At 35.5% G+C, this 19151-nt stretch overlaps 2 protein-coding genes across 9 annotated transcripts; both read right to left on the reverse strand.

Moving 5' to 3' along the window:
* Positions 1–4535: 4535 nt before the first annotated feature.
* LOC111398860 (cyclin-dependent kinase G-2-like) lies at positions 4536–12073 on the reverse strand. Of its 7 annotated transcripts, none has more exons than XR_002703430.1 (11): positions 11806–12070; positions 11271–11656; positions 7498–8903; positions 7002–7137; positions 6813–6901; positions 6500–6611; positions 6309–6415; positions 6138–6220; positions 5942–6061; positions 5667–5737; positions 4536–4884 (listed from the first exon to the last, which is right to left on the reverse strand). XR_002703430.1 is itself a non-coding variant. In XM_023025998.1 (10 exons), the coding sequence occupies exons 2-9, from the start codon at positions 11574–11576 to the stop codon at positions 5976–5978; spliced, it is 2325 nt and encodes a 774-aa protein (XP_022881766.1). In that variant the 5' UTR covers positions 11577–11656; positions 11806–12070; the 3' UTR covers positions 4536–4884; positions 5942–5975. The 7 variants fall into 7 exon arrangements, 1 of the variants encoding a protein (XP_022881766.1); XR_002703429.1 differs by having other exon boundaries at positions 4536–4671; positions 4781–4884; positions 5667–6061; XM_023025998.1 differs by lacking the exon at positions 5667–5737.
* Positions 12074–13115: 1042 nt separating this feature from the next.
* LOC111398861 (uncharacterized protein At3g61260) lies at positions 13116–16238 on the reverse strand. 2 transcript variants are annotated; one of them, XM_023026000.1, is made up of 4 exons: positions 16154–16238; positions 14192–15213; positions 13970–14051; positions 13116–13473 (listed from the first exon to the last, which is right to left on the reverse strand). In XM_023026000.1, exons 2-4 carry the CDS (start codon positions 14974–14976, stop codon positions 13264–13266), a joined length of 1077 nt encoding a protein of 358 aa, XP_022881768.1. In that variant the 5' UTR covers positions 14977–15213; positions 16154–16238; the 3' UTR covers positions 13116–13263. The 2 variants fall into 2 exon arrangements, with proteins under 2 accessions (XP_022881768.1, XP_022881767.1); XM_023025999.1 differs by lacking the exon at positions 16154–16238 and adding an exon at positions 15672–16126.
* Positions 16239–19151: the final 2913 nt, after the last annotated feature.

The raw sequence follows: 19151 nt of genomic DNA on the forward strand, positions 1-19151 counted from the left end.
AAAGAGCTCTATGATACTCTGAACATGAAAAGTCAAATGATTTCTCCTTGATGATCTTGACAACTAACATGTAGGCCTGGAATGAAAAACAAGAATATTATTCCCATATTTGGCTTAACTATTTACTTATTACACTCTATGTTACCATGTTGGCTCTGCTCGTCATTTTTATTTTTTGGTTATCTAAAAGCTGCATTAATCTGATAATCTTCTCTTAACACTTCCCTATCTCTGGTGAGATCAATATAAATCATATATGCAATTCTGGTTTTTAATATTGTCAGTTTGTTGTAAGTTTAATTTGCAGCAGTTCTCATCTTAGCTCATTACAATTGCCCTTTAATTTTCTGTTATATAATTTTGACTCCAAGATATATTAGACATTGGTACAAGGGATAAAGATTTGAAAATGGAAAGGAAAGTTTATCATGTTCGCATCAAATTGTACGGTGCATTCTACTAGGTGTAAACTTGTAGAGTTGTACACGTTTACGATATCCGACACGCATGTTTTTTTATTGTCAAACATACTTTTTATTCATGCATTTTGTCGTACCCACAACTGCTACCCATTTATTATTCACAAATTCCATTGGACCCTCACCTAACATGCACTAAGATTTCCTCATCTTTGAGGTGAATTTAAACTAGAAATAGATAGAGCTTGCCATTTGGAAAAGAAAATGTTTTCTTCTTCTATAAGATTAACCTACTGTTAGGGGAAAAAATACAGCAATGGAGAAAAATAAAAGAAGAAGATGATGAATATGAAATCCGGCGAAGACTTTAATACGAAAACAAATCGTTGTCCTCAAATGATATTTGCTTCCTCCAAAATGCTTTTTAAGGATTTTGTCGGCAAATAGTTTTTGAGATTAAACTAGCTTTCAATGAAGAGCACCAAAAACAAAAGTGATCTTCAAAATGAATAAGTGAAAATGGCTTTGAATATGAAGAGAAATTGAATTTGCAATAATAATGTAATCTCAAATGTGGCTATGTGTTTTTCTATATATTCCATTGATCACCAACCTCCTATATATAGCCATCAACAATGCTGTATGAAGTGGTGCCAAAAACCAAAGCCACCAGAGTTTCAAACAAAAAGGGTCACCAACGGCTAGAATTTTGTTCTATAAGACCGCATAGATCAACTCTTGGGCCCTGCAAATATGTGACCGCATCTCCGGCCTCCAAGTTGGATTTTTCATTCCACTCACGTTTTGTTGATTGTGAACAACAATAAATATCACCTACGTGTCATTGTTAGAATATAAAAGATGTATTCCTTTGCCTCATTGTGGAAAGAGTTTTGGGAACAAGATCTTGAATAATGCCCAAAAAAATAGGGAAAACAAACTTTAATAGAATTATGACTGGAGGGACAGGTTCAATTCTATTAAACAATAGTGTGTTAGTTCTCTAACAGATTAAATTTTCGTATGTGAATTTTACCTCGCTTTTTCGGCTTTGCATTCTCCTATGTTGTTCTCATTTTCCATGTACATTTTATACATGTTTAATCAGTTTTACACTGTCCATTCAGTGATGTATTTGCAGTCAAATCCAGGAGGGATTACAATTTTTGGGTACACAGTTGATCGAGGAATGATCAACACGATATTTTTCATTCAACTTACACTTATCACATTTGTTCTTGGCAAGACCATAGTTATCCCCTCCGAGTAATGCATCATTAGAGAGCAGGAGTTCTTTTCGATGAATTAACATGAGTTTATCTGGCTGCAATTATTGCTGCAACCGGGCTCAACCAGCTGATCTTATACTGCAAAGAAAAGGACTCGACTTGGCCTGCCTTCTCGGTTCCTGTTTCAAGAACCATGAGTATGTGACTGGACTTGCCGGTGAGCTATGTTATTCTCTTCTCATTTATTTTTCTCCCTTTGCTTTCCTCCTTTAGTGCGAAATGGTGGAGGAGAGAGTCGAGGACGAGCCTTGAGGATGCATACCTTTCGGTTTAGTAAGAAGAAAAATTCGACATGTAAAGGCAATCGAAATGAAGTTCATTAGGATACTCTGCAGACCACCCAATAAATATTTATGTACAAATTGTGAAGAAAAGTGAAAATTAATGATGACTTTTTTTTGTACAGAAGACTGGGGAAATCACTTCATAGTATTATTCATTGTAATCTTTATAGATGTTTGGAAAGTTGTAGTTCCAATCCCCTCAAGTACGCACTTTCCCAATCAACTTTATCTGAGTTTTACTTCTGAACTTTCATTTTCAATACAAATTAGTGCTTATAGAATGAAAATCAAAATATTTCGTTTAAACATGCTTTGCACAGGATGAGTTAGTTGAGAGTTATTTTGCCGACTCTTGCGGGACGGGAAAGTGTTTACATAACCAATTTCAAATTTATTGATAGTCGGTGGATTAGAAAGAATAAAGTCGAGTTGATAAAAAATGCCTGATCGACATCCTCTCACATGCTTGTGAGATCCGCGTGACAAAAATGCCTGATCGACATCCTCTCACCCGCCTGTTCGATCAGTAGGTCAGTGTAACAGGGTTGGATTAAAAATACTTTTAATAATGCCCACAAACACAAATAATCCATTTCTTATCTAATCAAATTCAAACTCTTTTCTTTTTTCAACTTCATTTGTTTTCTTATTTTATTTTAGTACCTTATATAATGAAGCAGTCTGAACGTTTCGATCTATTTCGATGAAAACAGAGATGAAAAATAACCCTATTGGAGTTCCATCGTTGCATTGGACCACCAATTGTTGCGCCGCTACTTTCTGATGAGAACGGGGTGCTGGGATTGAATTCGAGTGTTTGGTGGAAAGTTTGGACGAAGAAGAGAGGAGTTGAATGCATTACTCAAGAGGAGCCCAGAGAGACTGATGAGCATAATGGGCGAGTCGAGGTCTTTCGACGAATTTTTTAGGATTATTGATCAATTTGATCTTAATGGGGTGTCGACTTTGATGAGATCAAATTTATTATGCTCAAACTTGAGAATATATTATTACCATGTGACTAATCGAAGTGGAAGGACATTATATGCTATTTCGAATTCATTAGAGTTCCTCAAGTCTGAATATTTGGTCGATACTCCTTTTCATTTATTTTTTGACTACATGAATTTTAAAATGAATATTGGATTCGATTATTTTGTAAGTTTATTTGTTATTGCGATTCTATAACTTCTACGACTTCTATATAGCATTTAATTCATTCCAAAGAATAAAAGCGTGGGTGTAGTGACGGGGATAAGAGTACTATAAAATACACACACAAAACTTCCCTCTTTTTAACTAAAAATTTGATAAAAATCTAAATCAAAGTATATTAATTTTTCAACTACACATTTCATCAACTTTTATCAAAATCTATTCAAACTCTGATTTTTAACTACCCTTGAAAGGACATATCTAGTTGAACCAAAAAAAAAAGGGCGAAGGGGGGAGGGGGGGTGGGGGAGAAAAAAAGAAAACCGAAGCTGCTGGACCACAAGGGGAGGAAATGGAAGGGGTCAAAAGTAGGGGTGGACATGGGTCCGTTCGCTTCGATTTTAAAGACAACGAACCGAAACAAAATTTTTGAATATCTAGTAAATAGAATTATCAAGTCCAAATATAATTATGAAACCGTTCGAGTTTAGTTTCGAGTTCGGTTCGTTTCGATTCGTTTCCGTACTATAATTAATTTTTTTAACATTTATAACAACATTATATAAATACAATAATGATACATTCAATGATTTTGAAATGTCAAAGACTAGTAGATTACCTTATTCAAATGATCGCTACGGTCAAAATTTCGTTTGATCGGAGGTCACAGCGTCGGTCGACAATTGTATAAATTTTGAAATGTCAGCGATGCTGCGAGAGTGAATACAAGAGTCGAGAGAGCGTTATACACTTTAGTGTAGGTGTTTATGATTATTTAGTGGGTTGAATCTTGTTGGGCTAAGAAATGAAACAATAAAATGAGTAATTGGACAAAAAAAATAAAAAATTAGAAATGAAACAAATTTTTAGACCCAAAAATTTAAATTTAAAAATTGTTAATTTGTTTAAAAAATATTAAAATTAAAATAATTTGACTGATTCAATATAAGAAAAAAAAATTAGAAAGATTCGGTTCTTGATCTAGAACCGAAAATCGAACCGTACCCGTCAATTCTCAATTCAAATACCCATTCGGGTATCTAATTTGACAAAAACCGTCGAGTTCGGTTCGATTTCCGTCGGTTTGATTCAGGAGATTTGCCCAATCCTAGTCAAAAGCATTTTTGTGTTGATTGAAAGGCCCTTCTTATTCTTATGACCTGACCTGGCCAGTACATGGCAACCCACCATAAAGAAATTTCATTTTAACTGAAAAGATGAGTAAATCAACATGGACCCAAAAAAAAAAAAAAGAACTGTTAAAATGCCAATTACTCTACTACCAAAATTTCATTTTTCACCATACAATGAACAAATCAATATGATGCACCAGTGCAGTGCACACATTTTAGCTGCAGTTTTGCCATATATATATATCACGAGAAGCATTTAGAGAATAACATAATAATAGTAATGGTACTGAGCTTTCCTAAAAATTTATTTTTCCCCAAACTCATTTATTACATTTCTAGAAATCTCAATTTTCACAAAATTTATTCTCACAAAATCTACATCAAAAAGACCCTGAATGAGACATCAAAGCAAATTTAGACAATAAAAAGTAAACAAAAATTAGATAAAGAAACAAATCAACCATAAAAAGTGAAAAATGTAACAAAAGGTAGCAATGTACCTCTCTTGAGCTTGAGACAGATATGAATATAGAAAAGAAAATTATGGGAATTTCTATACATCCCAGGTTGTGCAAGTGAGCTCCTCAACCTGTTTGCTTGGGTACTGCATTGACATTTCAGATGAATGTCATTCATTTAATAATAGATGAAAACAACATGGCCAAGTATTAGAAAACAAACTCACTCCCATTTAGCAGTAATGAAGAAAATAGAAGTTGTACATAACACATGAATTATCACCAAAGCAATATAAAACGTGTTTAATTTGGTAAGAGAAGAAACTTCAACATCGTTCATGACAAGGAAATTGGTAACATATACTGTCAAATTTAACTGTGACTCTTGCATAAAAGCAAACAAATACTCTTACCTTAATACTCATGACAAATATTGCATAAAATAATCTGCAAGATTTTCTACGGCTATTTCGTCATATAAATGATAGCAAAATAGCAATCAGTACAAGAACAAAACATTCATAAAAACCTTCTCGTATATTACTGTTGCATCCCACATTTGTATACAAAGTGAAATGGTGCGAACAAAACAGAGCCACTTCAGGTATCAATCGAATACGTTAAGAGATTGATAAAGATAAAACTAATTATACATGTAAACAGAATTCTTCTAAATATGCCCCACAGTACTCTTTCTCTATGTCATAATAAATTCGTCTTTGGTTATTCATAATTCATAAATCAAATAAACATTGATCAAGCCTCATATTTTCAAAATATTATTGTTGTCTATAAACGATGTAAAAGATTTATAAAGATATATAATGACAACAGTAGTCTTTTACAATTTGTTAATAACCGTTGCACATGGAAATTAGCAACTTCTTGATCTCACATTCATCCATGTATATTCAGAATTATTCTTTACCTTTGGAGTGCAATTTTCTGTCAATTTCTTCAACAAAGAAAAACTATGAATCTCCTCTCCCCTTCACATCACTGTCGCTTGCAAACACAGTATAAGGATTAAATTTGATTCAAACTGTTTGGTAGTATTCAAAAGTAATTTTAAGAAAGTTGTTTGCTGTAATCAATATAAAATATGTTACACAAGTTTAAAGTGAAACTCCTATGCCACACGTTGCCATACAAGAGGTATCAAAGCCAGATTCTATGGAAAAGCAGAGGCCCAGAGAAGTCAACCTTCACTATATCTGAATCAAATTGTTAGTCCACCTCATTCATCAAGGTGCCTGCTAAAAACAGCACAAAAGATCGTCTTGCAAACAATGTTTGAAACTCCCTTTGATCCATAGCTCTCACCTAAACCACGTTTGCATGAGCTATAGCAAAATCCAAATAAAGGAAATTTCAAAGTATTATTGGCCAAATAAACCACCAGCGCCTAATTCTTCTTGCTGCAACTCCTTCCTCTGTTGCTCTTTTAGAGGATCAGGACTCTTCATTGCTCTTCTTATACGCCTAAAAAACCAGTTATAACAACAAATTTACTGTACATAATTCAAAGAAATTATGGTCCATGAAACTCATGACGACGGAGCTCCAGTACCTGTCTTGCACGTGCTGAGCCGGAAATGTTGGCATGAACTCCTTAGACTTGGGAAGTGGAACTTCTTGGAACCATTCATGCTTCAGAGCTGCTTCAGCAGTTATCCGCTGCGCAGTTGCCACATATAATCAAGAATCAGACAGGAGATTCAATTGTCTAGAGACATAAAAACAAAAAAATAATAAAAATACCTTATCAGGATCATAAGTTAAAAGCTTGTTCAACAGGTCAAATCCAGCATCAGAAAGTACTGGTGAGCCAGTAAATGAAGTAGCTGGAAATTTCCTACGCAACTGATTGTATCTGAAATGAATGCATCACCAATTAGTAGAAACGTGACATTTTAGAAAAATATTTAAAACTGTCACCCATAGAGACCAGAAAGCTAGATCATAACCAACCTTAGCCTGAAACCAGTGAAAAGAGTAGCAAAATGATGATGATGATGATGATAATAATAATCAACTAGTATATGGATTGAATATACAAGATACAAGAACCTACTTATTCTTGACAAAGTTAACCTTCACCCCAGGAAGTCTAGAAAACCCAGGCCAGATTGTCTCATTTGGTGTGCCGAGGATTCTGAAAATCTGCAATAAACATCATGAAAGAAACTAATCAGGCTATATGTTATCCACATTTAATAAAAATCATAAACTGCATTATGAATAAGATGCTGACATATTTTACCTTGTCAAGCTGATCAAACTCTGTTTTTCCACTAAACAAGGGCTCTTTTGATAACAGTTCAGCCATAATGCATCCCACAGACCACATATCAATTGCAGTAGAATATTGTTTGGCTCCCAGAAGAAGTTCTGGCGCCCTGCAAATGAACTTCTAGTTCAATTTATCTTAAATCAGAGAGCATAAAATATGCACAATAAAATCAAGAACTAAGATGCACTACTGTTGACAACGATAGTGGTATCAAGTATTAGAATTATTTTAGCTTTAATGTTATATGGGAAAATGATGTGACAAAAGGCTGAGGAAAATTGCACCAAATATGGAACTAAATTTCTGAACAGATAAAATTAGATCTATCCATATTGGCAAAAAGGCATTTATGCACTCTCAAGATACTATAGGACTATTATAGCACATGAATACTTGTAAGAGTTACAAATAGGTGATTGTAAACTAATCATCAGGATAAAAGAGCCAAAGAAGAAGTGACGCACACCTGTACCACAAAGTAACCACCAAATGAGTATAAGGTTTCAGGGGGCTCCCATATTGCCGAGCCAGACCAAAATCGCAGATTTTCAGCTCCCCTCGATTATTTAAAAGTAAATTAGATGTTTTCAGATCTCGGTGAAGTACCCAATTATCATGAAGATATTTGACACCCTCTAACAGCTGGAGCGTAAGGCATTTAACTTCACTTTGACTAAACGGCTGTCTCATTGTCTCCATCAATCCCTTAAGATCATGTTCCATATACTCCATGACCATGAAGATGCTGTCAAGATTGCTACCCACAACTACTTCTTTGACATCCACTGCTGAAGGATGCTGAAAAGAGAGAAGGATGTTAATTTCTCGAAGTGAAGTCAGAGGAAACCCTTCTCTCTCTTTCTCCATCTTGACCTTCTTCAAAGCAACAATTTCTCCAGACTTCTTGTCCCTGGCTCTATAAACAATCCCGTAAGTGCCTTCATTTATCTTGTTCAATCTCTCAAACTCATCAACACTTCTGCACCCCCGAAGCATATTCACACTCCTTTCTGGGGTGAGTGCAGTCTCTGGTGTACCACAAGAACCTAGTTCATCCACAGATTCCATATCCGACTGGCTAACACTAGTAGCACCATAATTTCGGTCCTCATCTATCTCCATGTAGTCATTCTTATCAACGTTGTTAGGGTAACTATCTCTACTAGAAGACCTAACACACTCATCAGATCCAGAGGACCTCCCCCTAGTTCCTTTAGATCCTTCGGCTTTAACCTCTCCAAGCTCTGGACTTCTTGATTTCCTATGCCCCCATACTAGAGCCGACTCAGTACCAGACCTCCGCACCTTCCATTTAGGCGTATCTCCATTATCATGAATCACACCTTCATCAACTGGGGAGTCAGCATTATTTGCCCAACGAGAGGAAACAATGGTTCGAGTAGACTCAAAATCTTCAGCGTCAAATTCCTCTGCTCCCTGGTCACCACCAGGACACTCTTCGTTGGGAGACAAGGAAGATGTTTTAACAGGAACTTCCAACACCTCTGGCACTAAATCAATCTCAGGAAATGATGCTTTGGAATTCTGAACCTCGCATTTGTGCTTAGGTGAAACTTGTACGGACTCATCCAGAGAAGGGACAGACGACGGAACATTCGAATTGACCACAGGAGGTGAAAAAGGTAAATTAGTAGTATCAGAAACATTCCTTTTCTCGAATGCTCTACTCAATTCCCTGTCATCTCTATCCCAAACAATTGGAGAAAACTTCCGCTTCTTATTCTGGACAGGCAATGATTGTTTTCCATTTTCTGACGTCTTAACCTCACTCTCTATATTAATCCGAGATTCCAAATCACTAGCCCCATCAGACCCGTCACTAGACAGCTCCCCAGGCTCTCGATCCATGACCCGAACTGCCAATCAGAAAGTACTGGTGAGCCAGTAAATGAAGTAGCTGGAAATTTCCTACGCAACTGATTGTATCTGAAATGAATGCATCACCAATTAGTAGAAACGTGACATTTTAGAAAAATATTTAAAACTGTCACCCATAGAGACCAGAAAGCTAGATAATAACCAACCTTAGCCTGAAACCAGTGAAAAGAGTAGCAAAATGATGATGATGATGATGATAATAATAATCAACTAGTATATGGATTGAATATACAAGATACAAGAACCTACTTATTCTTGACAAAGTTAACCTTCACCCCAGGAAGTCTAGAAAACCCAGGCCAGATTGTCTCATTTGGTGTGCCGAGGATTCTGAAAATCTGCAATAAACATCATGAAAGAAACTAATCAGGCTATATGTTATCCACATTTAATAAAAATCATAAACTGCATTATGAATAAGATGCTGACATATTTTACCTTGTCAAGCTGATCAAACTCTGTTTTTCCACTAAACAAGGGCTCTTTTGATAACAGTTCAGCCATAATGCATCCCACAGACCACATATCAATTGCAGTAGAATATTGTTTGGCTCCCAGAAGAAGTTCTGGCGCCCTGCAAATGAACTTCTAGTTCAATTTATCTTAAATCAGAGAGCATAAAATATGCACAATAAAATCAAGAACTAAGATGCACTACTGTTGACAACGATAGTGGTATCAAGTATTAGAATTATTTTAGCTTTAATGTTATATGGGAAAATGATGTGACAAAAGGCTGAGGAAAATTGCACCAAATATGGAACTAAATTTCTGAACAGATAAAATTAGATCTATCCATATTGGCAAAAAGGCATTTATGCACTCTCAAGATACTATAGGACTATTATAGCACATGAATACTTGTAAGAGTTACAAATAGGTGATTGTAAACTAATCATCAGGATAAAAGAGCCAAAGAAGAAGTGACGCACACCTGTACCACAAAGTAACCACCAAATGAGTATAAGGTTTCAGGGGGCTCCCATATTGCCGAGCCAGACCAAAATCGCAGATTTTCAGCTCCCCTCGATTATTTAAAAGTAAATTAGATGTTTTCAGATCTCGGTGAAGTACCCAATTATCATGAAGATATTTGACACCCTCTAACAGCTGGAGCGTAAGGCATTTAACTTCACTTTGACTAAACGGCTGTCTCATTGTCTCCATCAATCCCTTAAGATCATGTTCCATATACTCCATGACCATGAAGATGCTGTCAAGATTGCTACCCACAACTACTTCTTTGACATCCACTGCTGAAGGATGCTGAAAAGAGAGAAGGATGTTAATTTCTCGAAGTGAAGTCAGAGGAAACCCTTCTCTCTCTTTCTCCATCTTGACCTTCTTCAAAGCAACAATTTCTCCAGACTTCTTGTCCCTGGCTCTATAAACAATCCCGTAAGTGCCTTCATTTATCTTGTTCAATCTCTCAAACTCATCAACACTTCTGCACCCCCGAAGCATATTCACACTCCTTTCTGGGGTGAGTGCAGTCTCTGGTGTACCACAAGAACCTAGTTCATCCACAGATTCCATATCCGACTGGCTAACACTAGTAGCACCATAATTTCGGTCCTCATCTATCTCCATGTAGTCATTCTTATCAACGTTGTTAGGGTAACTATCTCTACTAGAAGACCTAACACACTCATCAGATCCAGAGGACCTCCCCCTAGTTCCTTTAGATCCTTCGGCTTTAACCTCTCCAAGCTCTGGACTTCTTGATTTCCTATGCCCCCATACTAGAGCCGACTCAGTACCAGACCTCCGCACCTTCCATTTAGGCGTATCTCCATTATCATGAATCACACCTTCATCAACTGGGGAGTCAGCATTATTTGCCCAACGAGAGGAAACAATGGTTCGAGTAGACTCAAAATCTTCAGCGTCAAATTCCTCTGCTCCCTGGTCACCACCAGGACACTCTTCGTTGGGAGACAAGGAAGATGTTTTAACAGGAACTTCCAACACCTCTGGCACTAAATCAATCTCAGGAAATGATGCTTTGGAATTCTGAACCTCGCATTTGTGCTTAGGTGAAACTTGTACGGACTCATCCAGAGAAGGGACAGACGACTGAACATTCGAATTGACCACAGGAGGTGAAAAAGGTAAATTAGTAGTATCAGAAACATTCCTTTTCTCGAATGCTCTACTCAATTCCCTGTCATCTCTATCCCAAACAACTGGAGAAAACTTCCGCTTCTTATTCTGGACAGGCAATGATTGTTTTCCATTTTCTGACGTCTTAACCTCACTCTCTATATTAATCCGAGATTCCAAATCACTAGCCCCATCAGACCCGTCACTAGACAGCTCCCCAGGCTCTCGATCCATGACCCGAACTGCCAATTCACTCCTCCTCCCACCACCACTACTGCTAGAATCACTCTGATTTGAAATAGAATGATACCCACCATTTATCACCTCCCTTATCTTAATATCCTTCTGTCTAACCCTACCTGTATGATCCCTACTATCTCGATCCCGAACCCCACTTCGACTTTTCCAATTATCCCAGTCTCCGTTCCTAAAACGATCATTATCCCCTTTCACATTCCCAACTTCCTTCTTTGGCAGCCCCAAGTCCATCTTGCGACCCTTGAACTCATTGTCTTTTTGGCTCCCATGTCTTCCAGCCGCCATGCTCTGAGAAGTTTGTGAGTGCTTATAAATCTGTATAGCAAACAGAATGCTAGCCTCGAATGCCCAAATTCAAGTTTTTCCTGGAAAAATAAAACCAATAAAATTTCGACTTCTTCAAAAAATGGAAAACCCTTTTCGAAATAACAGAAATGAGTCGAGAAAAATAAAATATGGATCTGCTAGTGAACACAAAATCCGAACACACACTCTATTTACTCTTTAAACGAACCTAAATAATGAAACCCTAGTAATGATGGTGTGTGGTATTTTTCTTCCCAGTCGGTATATTGCGTAATTTGTGAGCAGTTGAGAGGTTTACAAATGAAACAGTCGGAAAGAATCAGATGAATATAGAGAGAAGTGAAGGAGCCGCGGTGGTGGTCCAAAAGAAAGATCAATAGTATGAGGCGGCGCAGCAAAAGAAAGGCCGAGTCGCAACCAGGAAGGAATACACGGTAAAAGGAAGTTGGGATATTCGCACAATAAAAGGAAGTTGGGTAGAATTTTTTTTTTTAATTATCTAATTTGATTAATTTAGTCACTAACAATGGAGAGAATACACACGAGTGTGGTTTAAGTAGGAAATCTCTAAAAACTGTTAGTTTAAAGATAAATAGAGTACATCGAACACTTCCTTACACGTCGATTTTGTAGATGAGTAACTATCAAATATGCTTGTAATAGTAGTACTGTAGTCGTCATTTTTTCATAAAAAAATCCTTCATGCAGACACATAAGAACTACTTTAATAATTGGAAAAAAAATATATAGTCTCTTACATGTCGATTTTGTAGATGAGTGATTGTTTGGTTTATTTGTCATCTACGTCATCTTGTAGGTTTATAAGTACATTGAACATCGTTTTCTTACTAATCGATTTTAAAGATGGATTATATGTCCCATGCATTTGTAATTCGACAATTTGAAGTACTAAAGTGGAGTGGGATTGTAAAGCTCTAGACATTAATCAAGTTGTAAATATTGAAATTCAAGTAACTATATTTTGTAAGAAGAAAACTACGTAACTTGGGTAAATTCGAGTTAACTAGGAATCCAGTGAACTTTCGTACGTTGCAAGTTTTCAAGTAACTTATTTTCAACTTCTTCTTTAAAGTTAATTTGGACCAAGTCAATTTGCAGAAGGGTCTCACTGATGTATACCCTTCATAGTATTCTAAAAATACTGTGCATTTGTTCTTCATTTTCATCCAAAGTTGAGTTTATTTCATGGCGGACTAAATCCTTATTTTGATAATTCGACAAGTTTGATACTTTTTCATACAAACAAACGTGTTACACTGAGCATGTTTGCCTAAGCTTAAAAGTCGCTTAAAAGGTATTATTTTTTTTTTTTGAAATTTTAAAAAGTAAGTCTTTACGCACATCTCCAAAAAGTACTACTTTACAATATTACTATTTTGATGTGTAGATATGCAAGCTTTCAAGAACTTGTAGATGTCTCAAAAAGTTTCTATTGAGAACTGTAATAAAGTTCGGAGATTTTATTGACAGAGTCTCTTCTGAGTTTACTCAACCTCATTATTAATGAACTGTGCTTATTAATTAAAAAACGAATCGACTCAATTTAAAATGTAGCAGGAAAATAGAAAGAAAGAATTTCCTTACAACAGTTTGAAATGTAAATATTCTTCAGAACTGGGAATCTTAAATGCACGAAAATATTTTTCTACCAGCAAAAGGAAGGCAACTTAAAGGAAAAAGAAGAGGGAAGATGACCGGTTCTTCTAATATAATCTGCCCTTTCTGATGTCTTCACCGCCTTTTCGTTCAGTTTGGCTTCAGCATTTGCACGCTTTTCCTCAGCTATTCTCCTAGTCGATGCAAGTTTGTTTGTGTACTTCTCTTGTGCTCGAGATTTCATTCTTTCAGCTTTCACCTACGCAAAAAGAAAGGAAATGAAATCAAGGAACTAACAAGTCTTTGTCTCGGAGAATTTTGGTAAATTGCAAAGAGAGTGTCAACAATATCTCATATTCCTCCATTTTTCTGATGGCTATATCCAAAAGTTGCTCTGGAATAAAACAAGAAACTAAATGCAGGGAAAGGGAAAAATACTGATATCTTAAATGCATCGATTATCAGAGGAATATAGCTTTTTGCAGTTAAGTTGACGATAATTATCCTACCCCAACTATGGATAGTACAGTGTCTTTAAAGTGCCGATAAAATGAATATTTCAGAAAACTTGCTTTGAAGTGAAACGAGAACATTGTACACGAATTTGAAATGTTCTCCTTCCTTTAGATTTATGTATTTCAATATATATATATATATTTTGCCAATAGAATGAAGAATAAATTGAATTACATTCATATAGAATAGAATCATCTAAATCTGCAATAATTGTTGGTAATAGAATAATGTCAAATTACCTCCATTCTTCGCATTTCCATTTCAGCTTTCCTTTTCTGATGATTTTCCCAGGCCTGAATCTTCACCTCTTCGCGCTTGTACCTGCCAATCCATGAATAGCCAACTAGTGAAAACTTTCCATGATTTCTTAAATGGACAAACAGCATGTGAAAATGCTTCAGATGGCAGATTGATGAACATTTTGGTTTCCTACTAAACAGAAAAATGCTACAATAAATTACCTCGCCATGGATTTGGCACGCTCAGCCTCATCCCAAGCCATTGCTCGGGTTTCCAGAGGATTTAACCTTCTTGATTGATCTGTAGTCCTATTTGCAGATGCATTGTTAGCATTGGGTTCTTCTCCGTCTCTGCTGCATTGTCCAGTGGTACCATTAGCCCTGCCAGCCCCATCTCTCGTCTCAGTGGGGATTGTAACAGGTTGACCACTTTCGAGAGCCAGACTTCTTACAGGAGTTGTTGGACCAGAGCATATGGGGCTTTTTGATACTGGAGTGGAGGCTCTGATAGGAGTGGCAGTTCTCGAGGGCTCTTGACTTGCTATCGGAGTCATTTCCGTCCCCATATCCCTCACGCATATAGAGCGCACAACTGATGCAGAACTATTAACAGGCTTATTGATTCTCCATATTGACTCATCACAATCTATTTTCTTAGTTTCCACTTCATATGGACTCGCACTTGTTGAGCCAGCACCATCATTCTCTTCCTCCTCACCACTCGAGTATTCCTTCTTTGGTACCGGAACTATCAATCTCCTGTCATCAGCATTTGAATTACGGGGGGAAGCTTTTGCCTGATTTCTATCTCCTCCTTTCGATAGATTTACTAGCCATTTTTGTGCATCGTCCCATTTCGATGGAGTCGGTTTTCCTAATGCCGTTCGTTGATGAGAAGCTCGATTCATCCCATTCCCTTTGTGGAACTCAAAAGTCATACAACTTCCACCCGGCGTCTCTTGTGTAGTTCCATAACTCAAGCACCCTTTATCCTCTATGGATCTCATGTTTATGCCTTTTGATCTACTAAATATAACTAAAAAAACCCAAGTATTTCGACTTACACTCAACTGCCAGCAAAAATCCCTTCCCTTTTTCGTCTACCACATAAGCTAAGTAAAGCTATATAAATTCACAAACAAATCCCCGTTTCTCATATAGTTAAACTCAATCATCATATGCTAATTCATCTCATCACCGATCCCAACGACTTCTAAAAGTGGAGCAGATCTCGGGATGCACATCTGCATTGGTATTTTGAGTGTGAAACAAATCTGGTTAGTATAATTTCTTTTCCTTCAAGTACAATTTCTAAAATCATCAACTTTCTTGGAAACATTAACACAAAAAGGATAAGCACAGCCACCCATAAGAGATTTAATAACAGCAAGTTGGAATTTGAGGGTCTAAGAAGAAGTGCATCTGAAGAAACATTAAATCAAACAATATTCATGCATAAAACTCAACATTGTGAGTTTCTATTACCCTATTTATCATTCAGAAAAAGCATATTACCACAACAACAAACTAAAGTCTTGTCTCAAATAAAGTTAAGGTTCCACTACAAAAATTCTTTTATATGATGCAATAATATCGACCTGAAATACCAAGAAAATAAAACTAAACATGCCAAGTGCATACTACAAATTGGTATGAAATATGCTTATTAGCAAGAACATGAAATGGAAGCAGAGAACTATACATTGATTTCAGCCCAACTGGATTTTCTGAAGTAGAGCAAAACAAATTTGCAGAGAATAGAACACTGAAACCATAGACTTTTTTGAGACAGGCAGATTTAGTAGATGAAGTTCAGATCCACCGACTGGTAAAAAAGCAGCAAAATGTGGGCAGTAACTGTAAAAAATTGTTGCCAATAAAATACTGCTTAAGTTTCTTGATTTTGCTGCATATTGTCAGCTAAAAATACAGTGGGCTGCGACATGACTTCATATAATGGAATCTTGAGAAAGTTTAAACGTCCCTGGATAAAATTTTAATGCCTAAAGCCTTTTCTGGGAGCAGTCAAAGACACAAGATCCAGTTGAGAAGCTTGATATTGGACAAAGTTAGAAAATGTACTGAGTAGGGGTTTGAAAAACTGCACCCATATCAGTTGACAGCAAGTAACAGCATCTATGAACAAGAAACTATGTGCATTTTCGGTAAATTTAGAGTCGATACCTGCAATTTTTCTCTTCAAAAGTTTAATGTTTTTTTGACAAGATCATTCAATGTGAAAATTCGATATACCATTTTAGTTTTAGCCCCGTTTGAGCCATGTAAAAATGAGAATGAAAAATATAGGTCTTACATAAAAAATAAAAAGTCAAATATGATAATTTGATGTGATGGATAATGATCATATTTTTCATTTTAATGAGAAAATAATGGAGCTCAAACAGATATAGTCCTCGTTTGGCCCCCATTTTCTGAAAATGAGAATGGGTGGCACATTGTTTTTTGAAAAATAAGTGGATGAAAAAAACAAAAAAAAAATTCGATTTTCATAATATTATTTTATGGGAGATTGTGTAGTTGAAAATAAAAGAAAAAAATAAAATATAATGAAATGAAATGAAATTTACAGGTTGTTTGGGAGCGATTTTTTGTCCCAAAAAATTGATTTTTTGACCGTTATTTCACTATTTCAGCCGTCATATTTGACTTCTTCTCTTACAGGTGAATCCCATTTCTCTCCAATGATTAAAAAATCAATTATCAAAATTACTCCCAAACATGCTCTTAATGAAGACTAATTGAAGGCATACTCTCGTGAATCATTTTGCCGTATTCTTTAGGTGGGTTTGTCATCTGGCAGTGTTGGGGCCATTTGATTTGTGTTATTTAAGAGATGTGACGTTTTTTTCTCAGAATTTTCACATGGCAAGGATGGGCAACAACAGGGGTGTCTGCTATTCAATGTGTGGTGAATTTTGGCTAAGTTTAGATGACATTTTTTTTACTATATATGTACTCAACTGACCCCTAATTTCACCATCAACAATTATAATCAAGAAAAAGAACCCTTCTTGAATTTTTTTGGGTAGTTGAGAGAAAATAGCCGTTATTGAATGTAAAGTATACGACATAGAAAAATTCAACGTAAAATATTATTTAATTTTGCTACATGTACATTATAATTTACTTCCCAACTTATCAAATTTACACTTGAGATAATCTCACATCATCTTTCACATTTTACATATTTAATTCAACCATCACAATTTTGTCACATCATTCATCCGTCATCAAAGATGCCAAAGTTAATGTAAAAATATCTTAATTGAATATTATTAGATCCATACTTAATGAATGATTAAAGTGCATGAATGTTACCATTTTTATGACGCTCGTGACGGCATGTGCATAGTCAAATGCATACACTGATTATATAATTTTATTTTATTTTTTAGTTTGGATAATGATATTTAATTAAGAGCTAAATATGTATTGGAACAAACGAACCTACGCGTGATTTTCAAAAAGGACCATGTTATGTCTATCCACTGTCAAGAATAAATACTCGGTCAAGTACTAAGGACTTGTGAAAAGGATAGATTCCTAATTAATCTTACCATAGGACTTGTCAAAAGGATAGATCCACATTGGTTCATCTTCAAAAATATCCCAATTACTTTTACATTATGATTTTATTTCTGGTAAATTGACAAGGGGTCCCAAATCTTTAAAAAAAAATGATGTGGAATCCCCGACCTTTGAATTAATACGTCGCTTTGGGTCTATTGAACGTTTCCATCCAAAAATTCGTTACCATTTAAAGACGAGGATCTTTTCATATTATGTAATATCTCATTTGATGATTAATAATTTGAAGTTGAATTTGTTGAATGTTTGATTTTTATTTAAGCATATGTTGCTAGCTTGTGGATATAGTGATATATTTTAATTTGCATTTATTATTTGAAAATTTAAGTAATGCACCTGAATCAAACTAAACCAAAATCGAGTTTGGTTCTACATAAAAAAAAAATTATTGGTTCCATTATTAAAAAAAAAATCATTGATTTACGGTTTGGCTCGATTCTCTGGAAATTAGAACCAAAAGGAACCATCAGGGGCAAATCCAAGCAACTGAGTCAACACAGACGACCGTTGACCCTTAATCGTCAACCGCAATAAAATATTAAGAGTTCGTTTAATGCCAATTTTTTGTAAAAAAACAAAAAAAAAATATTTTTGAATAGTAATTTGAAAAAGAACGTGTAGTTAAAAATAAGAAAAAATTTTGAATTTGCATATAATATTATTTTATTGAAGAATATTTGGTTGAAAAGAAGAGAAAAAAATATATTTTAGAAAAATGAAAATCAAACATGACTTAAAATTTAAATATAATAATTATTTTGTTCAAACTGAACATATATAATATGTTGTTGAAAACTAGAGTTTTTCGATAATGATTGTCAAACACAACTGAATAAATTAGTTAAACTTTATGTAAATAAATTTAAATTTCTTAAAATAGAATTTAATTTTTATTGTTGTATGCACAAGAACAATATCAAAATTCATCACTACATTAAAAACATTCTTCATTCAACAAAATGAACATATATTATTTTGTTACATTGAGTGTCAAAGATCAAACAGTGCCATGATGGTCAAGCTTTCAAATATGCTTAAGCTTAGAGGTTTGAATCTCCTTCCTTTAGTTTTGGTAAAAATTGTTGAAATACAAAAATTACACAATATATTGTTATTGAAGAGTTTCGAATCCAGAATTTCCAATTTGATTGAGAAAACTCAAACCAATTGAGCTACTGGAAACATTTGAAAAATAAATGAACTATCAGATACATAATCTAAATGTTTTATCTATTGTCAACAAAAAAATTTCTTCCCAGTAAATCTAGTACACACGGCAGCGAGTCCTCGCCAAGTGCTGGATCCACCTTTGAGAACCATATCCATTCCTACAGCACCACAATTGAATTTGGCTAAAAGTCCAATTTCATAAAATGAGAGAATCAAACTTTAGTTTTCACTGGGAAAAAAGTGATAGTAGAGAAGTTGGTCTAGATTTACGTGAAACCAGACTAGATATTTGGTTTAGTGTGTTGATTGTGACAAGGAACGGGGGCAGGGAACTGGGTGCCATGATAGTAGTGATGGCAACGGGGCGAGTTCGGGCTGAAGCATCCCCATCCTGCCTCGCCCC

Source organism: Olea europaea, chromosome 8, assembly GCF_002742605.1.
Source record: "Olea europaea var. sylvestris chromosome 8, O_europaea_v1, whole genome shotgun sequence".
NCBI classification, from domain to species: Eukaryota; Viridiplantae; Streptophyta; class Magnoliopsida; order Lamiales; family Oleaceae; genus Olea; species Olea europaea.

Bases quoted from the DNA above. Each gene is read 5' to 3' on its own strand.
- LOC111398860 (XM_023025998.1), bottom strand. From the start codon at position 11,576: ATGGCGGCTGGAAGACATGGGAGCCAAAAAGACAATGAGTTCAAGGGT. The intron at 6,902-7,001 runs GTAAAATATGTC...TGTTTATTGCAG, and splicing joins AGTTTGATCAGCTTGACAAG to ATTTTCAGAATCCTCGGCAC. The intron at 6,416-6,499 runs GTATTTTTATTA...GCAACTGCGCAG, and splicing joins TAACTTATGATCCTGATAAG to CGGATAACTGCTGAAGCAGC.
- LOC111398861 (XM_023026000.1), bottom strand. From the start codon at position 14,976: ATGAGATCCATAGAGGATAAAGGGTGCTTGAGTTATGGAACTACACAA. The intron at 14,052-14,191 runs GTAATTTATTGT...ATGGATTGGCAG, and splicing joins CGTGCCAAATCCATGGCGAG to GTACAAGCGCGAAGAGGTGA. The intron at 13,474-13,969 runs GTAATTTGACAT...CTTTTTGCGTAG, and splicing joins TGGAAATGCGAAGAATGGAG to GTGAAAGCTGAAAGAATGAA.